This window comes from Paralichthys olivaceus, chromosome 7 (genome assembly GCF_024713975.1).
Source record: "Paralichthys olivaceus isolate ysfri-2021 chromosome 7, ASM2471397v2, whole genome shotgun sequence".
Classification (NCBI taxonomy): domain Eukaryota; kingdom Metazoa; phylum Chordata; class Actinopteri; order Pleuronectiformes; family Paralichthyidae; genus Paralichthys; species Paralichthys olivaceus.
In genome coordinates, this window is record NC_091099.1 from 17,213,381 (window position 1) to 17,232,193 (window position 18,813).

An 18,813-nucleotide genomic window follows, 5' to 3' on the forward strand; every position below is an offset into this window, starting at 1 on the left:
GTCCACACACACACACACACACACACACACACACACACACACACAGGAAGAGAGAGCTGTGGAGACAGTTGGCTGACAAGGTGTTGATAATGAGCTGACGTTGTCTGGCTGCAGTCCACCACTGTCAGTCCCGCGTGGCAGTGTTTTGGCAGCTTTGTTAAAGATATACTCAAATTTTCTGTGCAGCAATCCTCATCCATATACTGTGAGGAAAAACGTAAAAATGAAGCCCATGAAGAGGACGATGGCGCTACAAGTCAACGTGTTTGCAGCAGTAGGAGAGTGTTGGAGACAGATCGGCTGTTTGTTCTGTAACAGAGAGCAGTAACACACACAGAGTGTGAGGTCATATGAAGGGAATCTCTCCGCTCTGCTCATACTGTGGCCTTTGTTTTGTCCTGATTCTACAACTCACACACACGGAGCCCACAGCTTTAGTATTAGCCTCAGGAATGTTGACCTCTAATTTACATGGAACGTCAGTGGACATACTCAGACGCACACAAACACACAATGGATAAACAGTTTCTGTCAGAGTTTGTCTGTCTGTGATTCTACATTTACAGCCATTCATGAAATCATTTTTTATCACCAAACTGCCATGGGTTGCACATAAGAATAGTCCAATAGGGAAGTACAAGGATAACATACTATAAACAGTATTATCAATCAGTCAATCAATCAGTTTATATTTGTACAGCACACTGACAGATCTTAATTTGCCTCATAGGCCATTAGGTTTAATATCCTCTGCCCTTAATTCTTATTACATTGAATATTCACTTTGAATAAACCTTTTAGTTTAGTTTGTCTTAACAACCTCTGAATGAAACATGTGTCTCTTTGCAGCTACGCTCTGCAGTGCCTTTAATATTGTCCTGTAGAGTACACTGAGTTTATCAGAGTTTTCCTCCAGATAACAGCTGCCAGCTGGGACTGGAAACAAGGTAAATGAGAAGAAGCGAAAAATGGTGCATGAAGGTAAACTTGTTCTCCCACAAGTAGAGTACAAAGAAACAGAAAAGATTTCTAAAAGTACATTCACAAACAAAGACCAAGTAATTTATTGGATTGAGAGAAAGTGTTGGATGGATGTTGTGGGGAATCGAGAAGAGGGATGAAGGGGGTCAGTTGAAGTTGTAAGATGGCTGAGAACCTGGAGGTTGAGGCTCAGGGTGGGGGCACGTCTCAGTGAGCTTCTTGCTTCATCATTCATCAGGTGCATGAACATGGGAACAAAGTGCGGACACTGTGGCAGAGACCTAGGAAGGCCGAGTTTTTGACCAGTTTTGGTTCCTGGAAGAACTAAATTCAACATTCAAGCAGAATAAATCAGATCAATTTATTACAGCGATGAACCGTTCATCCATTCACACTGGTCAGATCCACAAAGCCCCACTACAACTCACATCATTTGCTTGTGGATCCACCAGAGGGAGCGACGTGCTGTGTAATTACTCTGCAGTGACAGTGTATCATTGTCACAGTCAGCTGGACGTGTAATGGTACCTCCGAGATATAAAAGTCAGTGATTCACCCCACAATCCACTTTACACCACTGGGATGCAGCCTTAACTCTGAGCATCGCCGTGGCGCTCTGCGGTTGCTTAGCAACCCAAGGATTTGGAGGTGCCTTTGAATTAGGACATTTAAAGAGATGATTTATATGTAGACCTTAATGATAAATGCCTCCATAAATCTGGAATTTTCTAAAGGCTATTTCTATGTATTCTTTATTAGAAGATGATCTAATTCTGGTCACAGACTCTGCAGCATCACAGAGCTGCAGACCTGGCGCCTGATGAAGTATGAGGAGGGGGCTTTTTGTTACATGCAGGGTGCATTTTATACTGCAAAAGCGCAAGGAGGGAACATGGCCTGTTTCCATGACATCATAAACAGGAAATGGGAAGGGACCCGTGCTGCCAGAGAGGTCAGAGCTTTCCCATAATGTGAGTTCATGCCCTCAGAGGGACAGACACACACAAACCCACACTAACTCACAAATATATTTATAAACACTCACACAATTAATCACAAAATTACATCCAGCAATGCTTACAGCTAATTTTATCTACACACTTCCCACTCTCTCTTTTGTCTTCCTGGGAGTGAGAAAAAAAAGTGTCCTTCTCACATCCCCCAGTAGAAAGGAGCAGGGGGGAGAAACCGCCGCGGTTCTTTTGGTGGCCTCCTCCATGCAGGTCCCATCCCCTACGGTCACCATGCCAACCTGTGTGAGGAGGAGGCTTAGCTGTGAGGCCCAAAGAGACTTGATGAGGTCCTGGGATAATTAGCAGCTCATTATGGAGCCCAGTGAATAGACCAACGAGCTGGAGGAGCCACAAGGGAGAGAGAGCGGTGGAAAACACACAGGATCTGAGCTTCACATCAAAGCCATGCGCTCACTCCTTTACATCACACAATACAGAGGAGGGAGAGATGGGAGAGAAAATATTGCTCTCCATTCACACCTACAAATATAGCTCATAATCCCCCTTTTTAAGCTTCTGTGTGTGTGTGTGTGTGTGTGTGTGTGTGCGTGTGTGTGTGTGTGTGTGTGTTACTCAGGATGCGTCACAGCAATCTGAGGTTTTATTTTCTTCCCCCAGAGGCCTTAGTTGCTCCACAAATGTATTAAAACACAGTGCCAGTCCACCTACACACACACACACACACACACACACACACACACACAGGCACACACACACACACACACACACACACTCACAATGATTCCACTCTTAAACTTAAGCTCTCATAAAGTACGGGAACACAGTGTGAGTGCCAGAGATCCCCAGTTAAGCTATCCGTCTATCACCCCCCCTGCATCTCACCGTGTTGGCTGTGCCTCTGTTTAGCATGCAGGCAGACACCAGTCACACACTCTAAAAACCATGCACATCACATCACAATGCCAGGTGACCCATTTTGCAGTGCGGTGGAGTTTAACCTTGTATGAGCTTCATTTTCTGTGTATATGTGTATCCCTGTATCAGCAATATAAGTGACATATTATATGTTGTATCAGTTGATATTGATTTTTCACATGCACTGTAGCTATCTGGCATTATTTAACATTGTGGCTGTTTGATATTATTGGAACTGTGCTGATTCGTTGAAGTAAAAAAAAGGATCAAAATCCAGCAGCATTATAGAACCCGTCCGCAGAGAGAATTACTTCTCACTGTGCTGAATACAGTGTGACCCAGATTCGATGTTTATGAAAATATACAGAAATATGCTGCAGTGAGGGCCACTCGAGAAATGTGTAGCAATATGGAGAAAAGCTGTGGAGGTAGTGTCCATCTGTTGCAACAGCAGGGGGCGCTCCTCTTCTAATTTGGGGGTATTTGCACCAGATCAGACTGTTTTCTGTGATGTCGGGGGTTGAATCATAGACATGTGAGAGATAAAAAGGTTTGTGTGAAGTGGTTGCATTGAATTCAGTTCATATTTAAGGTATCGATATAGAAACAATCTGTTTGTCATCATGCAGCCTTTCAACGTTTTTATTTATACCATGTCAACGGTGCAGCACTTGCTCCCCCTAGCGGTGGTGAGAGAAAGAGACATTACCAGTGTGAAAATGCAAATATATGTGCTATTTATACTAATCAAGTGTAACTTATTACACACTTCGTGCTGATTAAGTCTTTCTACAGGTTTGTTCTTCTGGTGCAAATATCCCACAGGAAAAAAAACAAGATAATGACAAAGAAATCTGCAGTTTTATTCATGAAGTGTGTCTGAATGTTTTCTGTGGCTATAAATACGTTACTTTCAGGAAGTTTCAGTGAGTTAAACTTCAGACTCTATTTCCTTTCCATTTCTTGCAATCTCTGATGTCCCAACAGTTGTGACCTCACAACACTGGAAAAAATCACATGCAACTACAATGATAAAATCAATTCAAAAGCATAAGTAACACGTTGTTTAAAAAGGGTTGTTTAATTTAACAGAAATTGTCAGACGAAGGCACGTGATGCATGAAGATACAACTGATTGATCACATGCACCAGAGATGAGAAGAGAATGTAAACCTGATCTGTAGTTCTACAGGTAAACTTTCCTCAACTACGTTAAAACAGAAAAAAACTAAACATGATACAGTCGCTGACGAGAACAAACATCAACACAAATATGTTAAAGTGGCGGACAAACATTAAAAAGTGGTCTGTGGCTTCATGTGAGATCCTTACAGGCAATGTTCATAAGACAAACATGAAATTAGTCAGTTCATAAAATAGGCTCATAATTCAACACGTAGAAACTGTAATGTGCTCCTCTGTCATCACCAGAGCACTGAAGGCTGTTGGTTGGCTCTTTAAAAAAAGAGAATTGCATTTTTCCTCAAAGAAAATGTCTTGTATCACAGTATAGCCCATCGCCTCTTAATCACATTATTAGCAAAAGACGTGGAGACTGGGTAAAACACCCATAAGACATGTAAGTACAGAGAGAGAGTGTTGTTTGGGTTTGTGCACATGCATGCGTGACGCACTGGTGAGTCTGCCGTGTGTTGATATCACCATGCTACCAGCACAGTGATGCAGTCAGAGTCCAGACCCCAGAGAGAGGAGACAGTTGGTCTCATCACACACCAGCAATGGCTTCTTCAGTGGTTATGGGTCGCTCATGCCAACATTGACAGCCCCCTCCCCCCACTCCAGACAACACCAACAGCCAGTCACTGTAAAACATTTACATAGACATACACACTCCTAAAAAGAATCATTTTCAAAATCAAATGTATTGCACTTTAAACACGATGCCCAGTACACAGAGACACTTTAAGAGATGACTGACCACAAAAGTCAAACAAGGCAATCATAAGACAGGGGTGAGGAACCTTCGGCCTCCAGGCTGCAAGACAATTTGATCTGGACTGTGGGACAATTTCTTAAAATAAAAAATGTCTCAAGAAAGCAACTTATTTTGATTTAAATTGCAATTCTGCCTTCTTACCGCTAAAATTGTAAAGGTAAAATTGTGCATTGCATCATCACCACAACCATCTGACACAGCCGGCTCTCAGCGCGAACCATATCAGGCTTATGTGACATGGAGTCACTCGTTAAGTATGGCCCTCAAAAATGTTAAGGGCCCTTGATAGGAAAAGGTTCCCCACCCCTGCAACAAGAAATGAAGAAAACAAACACGTAGAACAGAGGATGCTAATTTCCACTGTGCCATACTCAAATGCATCAGTGCGAACCTTCATCTCCCGTTCACTTCCAATTTGTTTGAGCGAAGGTGGGATCATGTGGAGTTCAACTTCAGTGAACTTTGACCCACAGATTTGCTTTACATGTATGTGTGACATAGCCCTCAGTACGTTCCTCATTAAAAACAATAATTCAAAGTTTAGATATATAGACTCATTTACCTCTTTGGGTGAATGAGTCTGATTAGAAAATCTAGTAAAGTATGGATATAACACCAGAGGCCTGTTAGCTTAACTTAGCAAAAAGACTGGAAACTGGATGGACGGTCTAAAGTAACAAGGTCTTCCAGCATCCAAATCTCATGTTACGGGTTTCTTCTTAGCTTTCTTCTTTGTGTTTTCATGTGCATGACTACAAGAATGTCAGTGATATTAAAGGTAAGCTGAGGCAAAATGAAAAGAATAACCATTTTCTTGCATTTTCTTCCTGATCTATGGATTCTATCCCTTTAAAATGTGGTAAAGAGTGAGTCCCATGTTGCTGCATTATGGTGAAAAGCATTTCTCTTCACCCCTCTTAATCCTTGAAGTGGCCTTTTGTGTCTTGTGATTATCACTTTTTCATCAATCAGTGAGGAACTAACAAAATATACTGTTATAAATATTATTGTTAAGATTAAATGGAAATATTAGGTACACACATTCAAGTTTACACAAGAAAATCGCCAAAATTTCACTTTTAAAAAAACAGCGACTGTAAATGCATGGCGATCGTGTCCTATGATGATTGTACAACCAATCCTCTTAGACTATCCTAATAACTGACAGTGGTGTCATTGTTGATTTCAGTATGTTCAACCGAGCACCAGCAACCTGTCCATGGCGTACTGTAAACGATCTAAATTCTTCCAGAATATGGTCAAGAAACAAATCCCCAGGAAGGTAGCGACCACATGGTATCGGCTCCTCATGAGTGGGGCAGCAAACTTAGCAACGGTGGAGACGCACACCAGGATGACGGTGATGATGGCCAGCATGATGTTGATGCTCTTCCCCAGCAGAACCCGGGCGTCGTGGCTCTCGAGCTGGACCGTCTGCTGCTGCTGCTGCTGCTGGAGCTCCAGCTTGGACACTCGCGTCTGACACGACTCGAGGGCTTCCTGGAATTAACACGAGAGAGAGAGACTTCACCGGCCTGAACATTTCCAAAGTGGCTAAAGGGTATTTTTCTGACCTTTTAACCATTACCCAAATTCCCCCAAACAATGAATTATGTATCACAAGGATGGAGAGGAAAGTTTGGTCGTGAATGCCAAGCGACAAATGAGACGATTTGTTTCATCTGATGAAGGGAACAACTTTCCCCTCGCTGTGGTAATGATCTCATTAACTCTTAAACAAGCTTCACCAATGTGTTGAACATGACCTACTGATCCACCAACATGTCACATTTTTATATCACAACCAAAAACAGACACGTGTATTAGAGTGGGACAATTTTCTGTCGAATCCTGTCCGTGCCTGAGAGAAAAGCTACCTAACACTATTCTTAATTGCTTCCAGGTCCTACATATTTATCGTATTAATATTTCTGGGGTTGGATTCCCAGAAGGGTTTGTACATTTTTATATAGAACCAGCGCTTAGCCTATTAGACTGGATGTGCTTGGGTTGAGACATCAGCCTGAGAGAAAACGAATCAAGCTCAACATGAATCTGATATTTTGCCCAATTACAGGCATGTGGAGTGTAAAAAATAAAAGTAGATAGCCCAGCCAATGTCCAAATCCAACCAGAGCCTGGACATCCTTCCAACATTTTGTCCATATCCATCTCTGGTTGGGTGTCCAAAATCTAACCTGTATGTCCCTGGCCCTCTCGTGGGCCTGGTAGGCCACCCTCTCCTCAATGCTGGCCAGTTCCTGCTTCAAATTCGCCATTTCATTTTGGTGAAGCTCCGTCAGGTCGTTCAGTTGGTCTTCCAAATGTTCATACCTTGAGATCAGTGCAGAATGATTATTATTTAATCCAAACATTTTTTTTTTAATGTTTACATCAAACTACAAAATACCTGTATCTCTCTTCCTGCAGTGTTTGGCTGAGGATGCCATACTCTCTTTTGAACTGAGTCTTCAGCTCATCCATGTCGTCCTCCAACTGGCTCTGAGCTTCTTTAACCTCCCTTACCTCCTCCAGGCTCAGGGCCAGTCTGCTCTGACTTTCGCCACCTGCTGGCTGCCCCTGACCATGCGCCTGCCCCGCTGACACCCCTCCTGTTGCTGGGTGCCCGTTACTGTCCGCTGAAATAGAAGCACTCCCCGAGGAGCACTCGTCATCACTGGGGTACTTGGGCTTGCTGACCATAGAGGTGCTGCTGCTCAGCCCCTTCCCTGCACTGTCGGTGGGTAACGGAGAGGAAGCGTCAAGACTGGTCTTTAGGTGGGCGATGTTGTCAGCGCTGCCAAACTTGTTCCTGATGAGGTTGGCGAACTCTCTGGGTTTGCTGAAGAAGAAAGGAGGAGAGAGAGAAACTCCTGGTCCGATGGTCTTGATCTTGTCCATGGTCGGGTGGCGGCCACTGCCCGTCATATCCCTCAGGAGCTCTCTGGGCGACTCCCTGGGGATGGTGCTGTGTTTGACAGCGGACGGATGAGTGGATGGGCTGTGATGGATTTCACTGTCCTTCATCTTTCGATGATACTGTTCTAGCTTCTTTTGCATCTGAGCGATGTTTTGAGCCGATTTCTGGTTCTTCTTCTCAAACACCTGCTTGATGCGCCCCAACTGCTGCTTCTCCGCACTGTTCACCAGCTTCAAATACTCGGCTACATTCTCGTCTCTTGCCGTTTGCTCAATCTTCAGCTGTTCTGTGACTTTCAGTATCTTTTGCTGGAGGTTGTCTAAGCAAGAACGACTACGCTGGACCTCGAAACCGAGAGCTGGACCAGGACTTGTATCACTGAGGTCCAGATCCAGATTGTTCTCTGAAGAACCCCGCCGCATCGATACAGGGAGGTTCAGTAAACTGCCCTCAGCGCTCCGATCCTGCAAGAGGGAGAAACACAGATATTAAGAATGGAACATTTAGGGATGATCTTACACCACAGAAATGTGTCTTATCAGCAAAAAAATTACATTAGTCAACCAGGAAAGGAAATATAGGCCAGACAATTCCGAGAACATGCATCACCTTGGGTTACTTCCTCTTGTTGGGATGCCTCTACTACCCACTTTCAGTTTACATCCATGTCTGTCCAGATTCATATGATGTATGCAGTGAAGACTTAAAAAAGGAATTCAATAAAATATATAAAGTGTATTTTATCTTAATAAATGTATAGATTATTGAGTTATAGCAAAAATGTGGTTTGTGAAGCCATATCGAACTTTGACTTTTGACCAAGCTATAATAACAATAAAAATGCTTTTTATCAAACAACACATGATAATGAATAAAATGGGATAAAAACAAATATTAATGATATTAATGAACAGATCAAATTTAATATTATTAATGAAATAACGTCTACAACATACTTAATCAAAACCAGGCTAAAGAGATAAATACAAATAGATAGATATGTATTTTGTGAAATCAGAGCGACCTTTGCCACCAAAATCTAAATAAGTTCATCCATGAGTCCAAATGAGCCATGGATTCAAATTTAATGAAATTATCTCACAGTATTCCAGAGATATTGCATTCATAACAGTCTGTACATATGGACAGAGGCAACATAGTTACACTAATAGTCATTGTCAATCTGAAAGTAAAATGAAGGGAGCATTATTAATTGTCCATTAATATCTACCGTTCCATGGCATGAGCACATGTGGCCAGTGTGTTTACAACAAACAGTTCCAAATTAATGGTTTGGATAATTGGGTTGAATTGTTTAATTGCTCTGCAGACTAAGCTGTAGATGTGTCTACAACAGCTTCACTGCTCCCACGTGTCTCTACAAAACGTCTGGTGAGCAAAATCTTTATAATAATGGCTGAAACAATGAACATAAGGTTGTCAAATAATCTAATTTTCCTTCAAAGGTCTTTTTCACGTGTGTTTGAATGTATGCACGTACAGTACCTCAGCACACTGCTCCCCTGCTTGCAGATTGCCGCTGTGAGACCATCTGGTGTGTATGTAATGCTCTTATACTGTACGTTGGCACATCTGCTACGTTTTGGCAACAAGAATTTAATCCTGTTTGTTTATAGTATAGTACACAGATGAAAAAAACAGATAACAGCTATTAATGTGTATGAAAGAAGTGGAGCGTGCAGACCTAATGTAGGTCAGTGATAATGTCACACGAGGCCACGAGCCTGAGGAAATCCCTTTTCCAGACAAAGTCCCCTAGTTTTATACTAAATTACCATTTCCCTGATGGAGGCTCAACATTATTGACTGTGACTGATAGAACATGGACTTTTTTGAGAAAGTCAAACAGAATAAATAACACTTAAGTATGCAACTTTGGCACCTTAAAACGCTCCAAAAAGAGGAAGCTGGGGAAAGCAGCGAATCAAAGCCTTAATTAGATTTCCAGTCAGAATTTGTTTTAGCTTTAGTGTCACTTCTCTGCAACTGTGACATATGAAGACTTGCAAGATGATCACAGCACTACAGCACAGTAATGACTGGACATGTAAGCTGATAAAGCATAATACAAAGTGTTGTACAACAAGCACTATGGGCTGCACAAAGCTGCACTAATCCTTAACAAATGTAACACTGCTAGTTTCAAGCAAATAAACAGATCACAGTAGACTTAGGACTCAATCCTGATTAGCATTTCCACATCAGCACATAATAGTTACATATTGCAAGATAAGCACCTTCACAATGCATCGTGAACTGATGCTCCTCCACACATGACTGTCAGGTGGACAGGGCTTTATCAACAATAGTGACATTATGTTTGGCTGGACGTGCAAACTGAGTCACATACACACTGATGCTGTTATACAAAAACACATTCAGCAGGATCACCCCTCTCTTAAGTCAGTTGGTTTTACCTGATCCAATAACACACGTACCTTCCCATTTAATTGCCGTTGCCACAATCAACTCGTCAAACTTGTTTGTGAGGCCAATAGAGAGAGCAGCAGCAATATCGTCTCTGAGATCTGTTTATTAGTAGAATGTAGTTTCACCATAATGTGCAATACAGGAACTGCTTTGTAGCCTACGTGTTTGTAACAACACTGGCCCTGTCATTATCTCTCTCTCTCAATAACAACAGGATGAAGTGCTTTGACATTTGTGTGTTACACAAGATGAATCCTAATGATCCTGGTGATCTAGACTTTTCCTGTCAATCCAGTTCAAAATGTCAGTTTGTCTAGTGGGTTTCATGATAAAATACCTGCAGTTAAATACCTCCACATGTTTGTTTAGAACTAATTACCATTAATTTTACTTTCCACTATTCTATTGGAATTGAAGCCTGCATTTTTCTGTGTGTTATCTGTGCTTCAGGACGTTTTCCCACCTGAGACTAAAGAGCTGATCATTGTTAAATTGTTAACATTTGATCTGGTTAGTTCTGTTTCACATTGTCATTTAGGGAGCGCACTAAAGACTTTTGTATGTCATCATAACCTACATGGGCTGTGTCTACCTATTCTTGACCTTGATTGATTTGTAGACTGGCTGACGTTAGCGTGAGCTGTCAGACGCAGCACTGAACACTAGTTTGAATGTAAAAAATGAATTGTCATCATATAGCGCTGGAGTCTAGGCAACTCTGTTTTCAAGAGAGATCAGTTTCTCTTCCACTTCTTTTTCTTCTATTGTATGATATGGTCTCAACTTCCTGTAATTGGTGCAAATGTCTGAACTATTTCAAAAAAAGTGTTTTCACACTGCAAACGAACCAAAACATGATTTAAATTGAACTGAACTGAGACCACGTCTTTTGGGTCAGATTAAATTTTGGTCCATTGGTCTGGACTGTGGTCTGAGGCACCTTCACACATCATTTATGTTTCTCTTTCTGGTTAAATAGAAAACAATAAGATGAAATTAAACATGGTAATCATCGTGCCAGCTAAACATCACCATTGCAAGCTGGCTGCCATGCTCATTTGCTGCTCATCATTTAGTCCAAAGCACTGCCGTGCTTTAAGCTAAAGGGCAACTTCCAGGCTGTCAACTCTTAGTGTTGTGTAAAATGTACGTGCAGTTTATTGGTCTCTATGTGCTTGTTAAAATACTGTACATACATAATTTATAATTATTTATCCATAGTGTGTGGCTGGAGAATGCCATGCTTATTTCAACAAGCATGCCTGCAGTATTTCAGCCTCCGTCCTCATCCCATTCTCTCCCCCTCTCTGGCATCGGTCCTTCTTGAACACAGGACTCTTTCTCTGCAGAGAAAAAAGCGCACTTTGTCGTGTCCTACCTCTACTCTGTCTAGGACTCTGATGAGCGAGCTACTTGCATATGGATTCACTGGCCTATCGTAGCCTGAGGAGCCTTGCACCCGATCGCAATCCCCTCTCCTCCCAGAGACCATGCAAATATCTCTTGACAGAACAATTAGTTTCACACATAAGCTGACCTTTTGTCAAACCTGTTTGTCACACAAACGAAAGAGTTAACTAATACCGTCCTTCTTAAAGAGGAAGTATGGGACAGGCCGGTGTGTAGGTTGATCACATTACCCAGTCTTTTTAGTCTTTAAAACGAGCAACACAAAGAACTGTCTGTTCAACCAGAAAGCTTAGGCAACATGCTCTTTCGTCACCACTGGAACTAAGCTGGCTCCTCTAAGCTTTTACTAAATGTTCTATGTTCTCCTCTGTAGCATTAGGGGCCAAATAAGGGTCTAAGTTTATTGCTTCAAGATGCTGTGATATCATACGGATGAGCATATGAAATAGTCACCTGGCAACCATTACTGGGTTACTGTTAGGGCCTGAAACAAAACCAGGCCTCGACAGGGGTGGAAGTGTTTAGAACGAGCATCAACAAAATGTCCATATCAAACTAATGCATCAAGAGAATGTCAAGCCAAATGTGTCTTACACAGCTGGAATGAGAGGCTTAGACTCTGTTAAAAAACATTCTGGCTCTTGGCAGGACGACATCTGATTCATGAGAGCAGCTCGAATACCGCTGATGACACAGCCCAGATCTTTTACACTTACTAGAGCCCAAAAGTTGAATTTGACATCTGACATTTTCCTGATGAGAGACTCAAATTGTACCATTTCAATCTAATAAGCGATTTTCCTCAACTGCTGCAGTTTTACCCATAACTGCTGGAGCAATCTGAGGGCCTCTCTGGTAGAGTGGCTCTGCTTAATGAATTAGTCTCATGCTGATGAAAATGTTCTCCCAAATCTGCAGAGAAGCTGTCCTACTTTTCAATCCATTTCTCCCCAACACTTATGCAGTTCTCCAGGGGTTGTTGAGGTAGAAGGTTTGAAAGCCCAGTAACTAGGGGAAAGGCCACAACGCAGCAGATGGCAGCAGCAGAGTGCAACAGTTGAATGTACAGTCATAACCTGAGAGGTCACAAATTGAAGCAAGGTTAGAGTTTGATGAGACTGTGGTACCATCTAAAGTGGTTTAACCTTTCCAGGTTGTTCTTGAGCAACACAGTGAGATCCTATCTGTGCTCAGTGACTATAAGTATATAGTATATACTTAAGCCGTTTTCAGACTTATCCTACGAGTAAAATCCTGAGAATTGGCAACAGAGTTTTCCCACAGTTTGCCTTTCACACATGCACTATACAGCGGGAGGTTCTCTGCATAGACGGGTTAACAACAATCAAATCTCATTTCCAAGTTGACATCTCTGTCAGCTCTTTCCTCCAGAGACATTTGTATTATTTTTGTTTTCAGTTTTGCATCCGTTACGTGTTAGATACGTCATCAACACGGCCACTCGCTCGTAGGGAATTTGCTGGATCTTATCCTGCTGTGTTTTCACATGGGCTCACTCAGACGTTATCGGACCGACAGAAAAAACAGAGAGGGCTACAGAAACCGAAACAGATAAGAGATAAGGGGTTGGGAGTAGAACAAAGAGAGATTGGTTCCAAACACAGCTCAGCAGCTCAAATCATCCCAATCATCCTCATCTCCACCAACAGGATCTACAGGAGTCCTCTGTGCCCCCGGGGTGCCTCCCTCACACCTAAGCCCCTGCATAAGCTCCCCCCTTCTCCACGCTGCCCTACATAGCACACACAGCGTCTGTGCAACAGCATGACCCATTTTAATATGCTCTGACCTCACTTGACAGCATAACATAAAGATCCAACTGCATCAGCCTCAATCTTGACCCGACAAGGGAGAGCCGTTTGCTGTTCTCCTCCAGAAATTTGCACAAATATTTTCTGCTTTTCGGGAGGGGGAGGCAAGTCATGGTGAGTCGATAGAAACTGCAGATCCTGCTTATCTTGCACTGTAGTGTTCTCCCTCTTGGATCAATGGTCCAGTTAGCGATTACATTTTTTATGCAAAAACAGACACTGCACCCCCTCTCCCCCACTGCAGCAATGGAAGAGGCAAGAAACAAGAAGCAATCCAAAATTTAAGCCGTGAACTGGGGTGTAGCAGAAAGGCACAACTTATTTAGGTTCCAGTGGTTGTGCAGTGGGTGTATACGCAACACTGAGCTGCATTAGTCTAATACATTGTGATTCAGATTAGCAGAACATACAGACACTGAGCCTGTTTCTTGCTAAGCTCGCTTCCCCCTCCACAAATAAGTCATCTTATGCAAACAGGAAGACACTGCCCCTGTTATGAGGAAGTAATGTTTTTAAGATGTAATCTGCTGAAACCATTGGTTCACGTCATGTAGTGATTCACATACATGTCGCAAGTGTTTGCAGCCATTTGAATAAAATAGATCTGAATGATGGGGCAGTGGTGAGTTGTTTGGTGCATAGGGTGGCACTTTTTTTTACCATTCTCTCTATGTGTGCCTCTGTGCACCCCAAATAAACGCACACACCAAAAACTGGCACACTCATCGAGATGGAACAAAACCGTCCCTTCAGTGGAGAACAGAACCACAGAGGGGAAGAAGCCTGCAGTGCTTATTGGTATTCCTTCCAGCTGATCCTCATGGATACAGACACTCTCCCACTCAGGGCTCACACAGGGAAACAGGAAAAATACTGACACAGAGAGAGTGAGAGCAACAAGGAGCACATCTTTTGATCGGAGAGCTGACCCAACATCTCCTCCTCCTCTCTTCTCATCTGCATCCCACAGCTGCCTATGTGGTCTTCAACTGAATAAAAGAGGGGGGGTAAAAAAATTTAACTAGCAGCAGTGTTTGAAGTCTTAAGTTTTCTGAACGACTAATCCCCAGGAGGTCGGCAGAATGAATTGCTTAAAAACATATTTGCTATTATCTCATAGACAAGCTGGTCCCGGACTAAATCAATAGCCCATTAACACTCTCAGCGTCTGCTTGCCCCCCTCAACTGGCAGAGTATTGACTGGAATTCAATTAAGATAAATATGCAGCTATATTCAATGCACTCAGAGTGAGAGAGTGAATAGCAGCGATGACAAAGCAGGGTTAGTAAAGAGTCAAGCAGCTCATTAGCCGAGAAAATAGAGCTTGATAAAAAGAATAGAGCAGAGGGACAATGTTTGCAATTCAATGATTCACAACATAAAGATTATTAAAAAGGATGTCAGTTATCCAGACATGATGGCTTACATGTTTGGCATTTGTCTGGTGGCATGAATGTACCACAGCCACCACAAGTGAAGCATAAGGTTCATGTAAGAACAAGATGTGTCAGTGAGAAATGACAAGCACATCTCTGCACGGCCCCCATCCACCGAGGGTTAAAGACATTTTCTGGAAATGAGCCACTCAAGCTGAATTGTTGCATCATCTTGGCCTATAACCCGCTATGTCTTCTGCACAATGGCTTTTCGAGAAACAAAACTGGAATGTCATTTGCGGCCAACAAAAGGGGGAAAAGCATAAATACACAGCCCAGCAGCAATAAACCAGCCAACAGCGTCAGATATGTCCTTCAGTTATATTGTGCTGATGGTTTTACAGTGGCTGCGGAAAGTCGTCAAATCCCTTCACTTCTTCAACACTTAACTATGTGGTAGACATTTATATTTTTTTTGCAAATGTATTAAAAATGAATTACACTATAGAGACAAGATCATGTTGAGGCATAGATCACAGCAAGAGTACAAACATTTCTAAAGTTTTGAGGGATAATGGCAACAATAATTGTGAACAGGGTAAAGATTGGAACCACACAGACTTTTTCTGGAGGTGCCTGTCTGACCTAACTGGGTACTGGGCAAGAAGGAACAAGAACCCACTGGTCATTCTCAAGCCGGTTTGAGACATAAACTCTGGGAAATGTCCACATTAGGGATAGAGATTGTCCAGGTGAGGGTTGGTGCAGCATAGACATGATGTATAAATTCCATTCCACCGTTGGCCCGCATCACCAAAAGCTCTCGAATCTCATGTCTTTCTAAATAGACATCTTTGTCTCTGCCTTCCACATGTATGACAACACAACCACTCACTTGCTCCCAGTGAAGTAGACTCCATCAGACATTATTCGTTTTTTTAATAAGAGTCTGGCTGAAGACACTCCGGAGAATGTAAGGAGTAACTGATGGTAATTCAGATATTTGCGTTTTCACATAAAACCCCTGTGAATAATTTCAATATCCAGAGTTCAGTGCAGGTCTAAGAGCAGCCTAATTGACAAATGGATGTTTTCACCTTGTCTTTATGGGTTATTGAGTAGATTAAAGGGCAAAAAGTGAGATTTCTTCCTTTAAGAATTCAATCTTAGACACATTCAAATGTGCAAAAAGAGGTAGTGTCTGAATACTTCCTGGCACAACTTATTTGTGTATTACTCTTCCTCTTCAGAGGAAAGGTTATTGACATTTATTTATTTGAGTTATTGTTGCTCACAGGCCAAGTGACAGCTCTCTTTTCAGATGCAAGATGTCACCTCGACCTTTTGAAGAATAAGGTGGCTGCTCAACAGGCCTGAAGGCTCGTGCATATACCAGCAACACAAAGAAACACAAAATGCTGCATGATACTTGGCTGACTTTCTGGTTGCACAAGAATCAAGCTTGACTGAGCATTCCTCTCCTCAGAGTCAATGTGACCGAGAGCAACTGGCTTTAAACGTATTCAGGTTTATCTGTGCGATTGCATCATCAAACCATGAGTAGACATTCAGCAGCAAACAGCTGGACTTCTTTTGGCAAGTGACTGTAAAGTGACTCTAAATGCAGATGTACATTTTCTAGACTGGTGACGTTCTTTCAGTCAAATTTGTAATTTGGATAAAATATATAAAAACTATTGATTTGAATATGTTTCTGCATGCGGAGGTAAAACCATAAATAACTGTAAAAATGATGTAAAAAACATGTCTGAGAGTAATCCGGACATTTCTCTATGTGATCATCATCCACTCTTTGCTGTGGGTTTAGAATCTGGCCCATTATTATAATGTGTGTATGTTGTTAGACTGTGCTGTTAAATAACATCATGTGATATGATAAATGAGCATCAAATTTTGTTTAATTGCAGTGACCGTCTTCATACATCCTCTATGATACTACATATTCTAAATGTCAGTGTCACCGTGTACCCAGCACCACCCGTCATAAAGAGTAAGGTTAAAAAAGGTCACACATTTAGTCATTGATTGACCACAACACCTGTGCGATCAAATGCAAATACAGTAGTCTTGCAAAAAAAAAACACTTGAGTCTGATTAAACCATTAATTAAGTTGTTTTGTATGGATGAAATGCTCTGGTAAGATTTAGTTTAATATGCTGGACTGAACTGCATTATTCCTTCAACCAAGGAGGTTATGTTCTCATCTCTGTCCGTCTATTAGTTAGCAGGATTACGCTAAAGCTACTTCGAAGCTTGGTAGAAGTAAAGAACCCCTTCAATTTTAGATTATTTTTTCACTTCCTTTAACATTGTGAGATAGGGTTCTTTGCTAAGTTTTTGTTGATTTCTCAAAGAATAATTCTTGGATCTTGATAATAAAAAAAAAATCCAGATGTTATCCTTCATGAGTGTGCAATTTGGTGCAGATCCAAATGAAAATCCAGATCTAGTGGATTGAAATGTGTTTTCATCAGGGGAGTGTCTAGATATACACTCTACTGAGCATGATTAAGAATTGAAATAGCCCAAACATATATATAAAGTTAAATCAACACCAAAAGGGTCTATTTGAATTCAGACTACTGTAGTGGAATGATATAGGAGGGAGGTTATTTTTCTTGGCACCTGAATAGTCACACAAACAAATATCTGCTCATTTATTTCAGACCCACATAATTTAAATGATTATTCGATTTCGAAAGACTTACTTTAAAATTAACTGGAAAAAAATCAACTGAAAATGAACTAAAAGCTCAATGAACATCAACTGGAAATCAACAAACACTCCAAATGAACTTGTCTTAAAAAAAAATCATGTGAAAATCGTGGGTTTATGTAGGTTGGCAGAAAAACTAATAAAAGACACCATCCAAGACTTTTCACCATTTTCTTTTTTCACAGATTAAGCTGAAATAAAATGATTGCGAGTTTCAGACTAAAACTGAAATAAAGAGAAAGATTATTATTGTCCCGTCTGGATATGGACAAACCCATGAAGTTTCCAGAGACAGATGATCATGGAGAGGTCTCCATGATGAAGACATATGTTTCTATGACGAACACATGTTCACATGGTACATATGAGCAGCAGGGTCACTGGGGCTCTTTGTTAGCAGAGAGATATGCAGCTGCTGCTTTCACATGACGTGGATCTCATAGACTACAGTGTGTGTGTGTGTGTGTGTGTCTGTGTTTATCACTGGTACAGCAGCCACACAACAATGGTGCACAACACACTCACATGATACTCACCATCCGGCTGCTCAGGCGTTTCTCCACTTCGGATAAACTTCGCACCGACACGTTGGCGCTGGGCATAATAATAATAATCCAGAGTCGGAGCTTCAGCCCGGAGACACACGATCACGTCTTCTCTTCTTCTTCGTCTTCTTCTTCTTCTTCATCCACCTTAGTTCAGCAGCAGCTCAACACTCACTGCCTGAGTCCATGTTGAGACCCGACCGGCTCTCCCACTCTCTCTCTCTCTGTCTCTCTCTCTTTACACACACACATACACACACACGTACACACGCACACGCACGCACACACAAGGTCTGCCCTCCTCAACAAAATGTGTGAGCATAAACCCCGCCCACTCCTCTGGCTGCACGAGGAGGGGTTAACTCTTTCAGCGCACGTGCCTGTCGGTGACAGATAACACACTGATCACAGTCCTCATGGTTAACATATGTAATGCACACACTCTCACTTCTACATGACAGAGGATTTCCTTCGGAGCGATAACAGATGATGCAGGAGAAACCACATCCACTGAAGAATCAACAGAAAAATCTACTGAAACTGAACCGAGAAATCACGTTAACTATATTTCTTTATCATCTTATTTATGACAATAATATACATCTATTTGTCGATGTATGGGCGGCACACAGGATTAATGATGTACATGCAGTCCATTCCCAAAATTTGTATGAGGGAGGTTTTTGGGCTTTGTGACTTTAATTTCTAGTCTA

The 18,813-nt window shown here is 41.9% G+C and overlaps 1 protein-coding gene across 2 annotated transcripts; it reads right to left on the bottom strand.

The window, feature by feature from the left end:
• Window positions 1-3,932: 3,932 nt before the first annotated feature.
• LOC109624567 (transmembrane and coiled-coil domain protein 3-like) lies at window positions 3,933-18,380 on the bottom strand. Of its 2 annotated transcripts, none has more exons than XM_020079335.2 (4): window positions 18,092-18,380; window positions 7,238-8,211; window positions 7,026-7,161; window positions 3,933-6,327 (listed from the first exon to the last, which is right to left on the bottom strand). In XM_020079335.2, the coding sequence occupies exons 1-4, from the start codon at window positions 18,155-18,157 to the stop codon at window positions 6,022-6,024; spliced, it is 1,482 nt and encodes a 493-aa protein (XP_019934894.1). In that variant the 5' UTR covers window positions 18,158-18,380; the 3' UTR covers window positions 3,933-6,021. The 2 variants fall into 2 exon arrangements, with proteins under 2 accessions (XP_019934894.1, XP_069383969.1); XM_069527868.1 differs by having other exon boundaries at window positions 18,081-18,270.
• Between the last annotated feature and the right edge of the window lie 433 nt (window positions 18,381-18,813).

What these genes read in the sequence shown, in the direction of transcription:
- LOC109624567 (XM_020079335.2), bottom strand. Translation starts at nt 18,157, where the DNA reads ATGCCCAGCGCCAACGTGTCGGTGCGAAGTTTATCCGAAGTGGAGAAA. An exon ending in CTGCAGGAAGAGAGATACAG is followed by an intron (nt 7,162 to 7,237) that starts GTATTTTGTAGT and finishes ACTGATCTCAAG; the next exon opens with GTATGAACATTTGGAAGACC. An exon ending in AGAGGGCCAGGGACATACAG is followed by an intron (nt 6,328 to 7,025) that starts GTTAGATTTTGG and finishes TGTTAATTCCAG; the next exon opens with GAAGCCCTCGAGTCGTGTCA.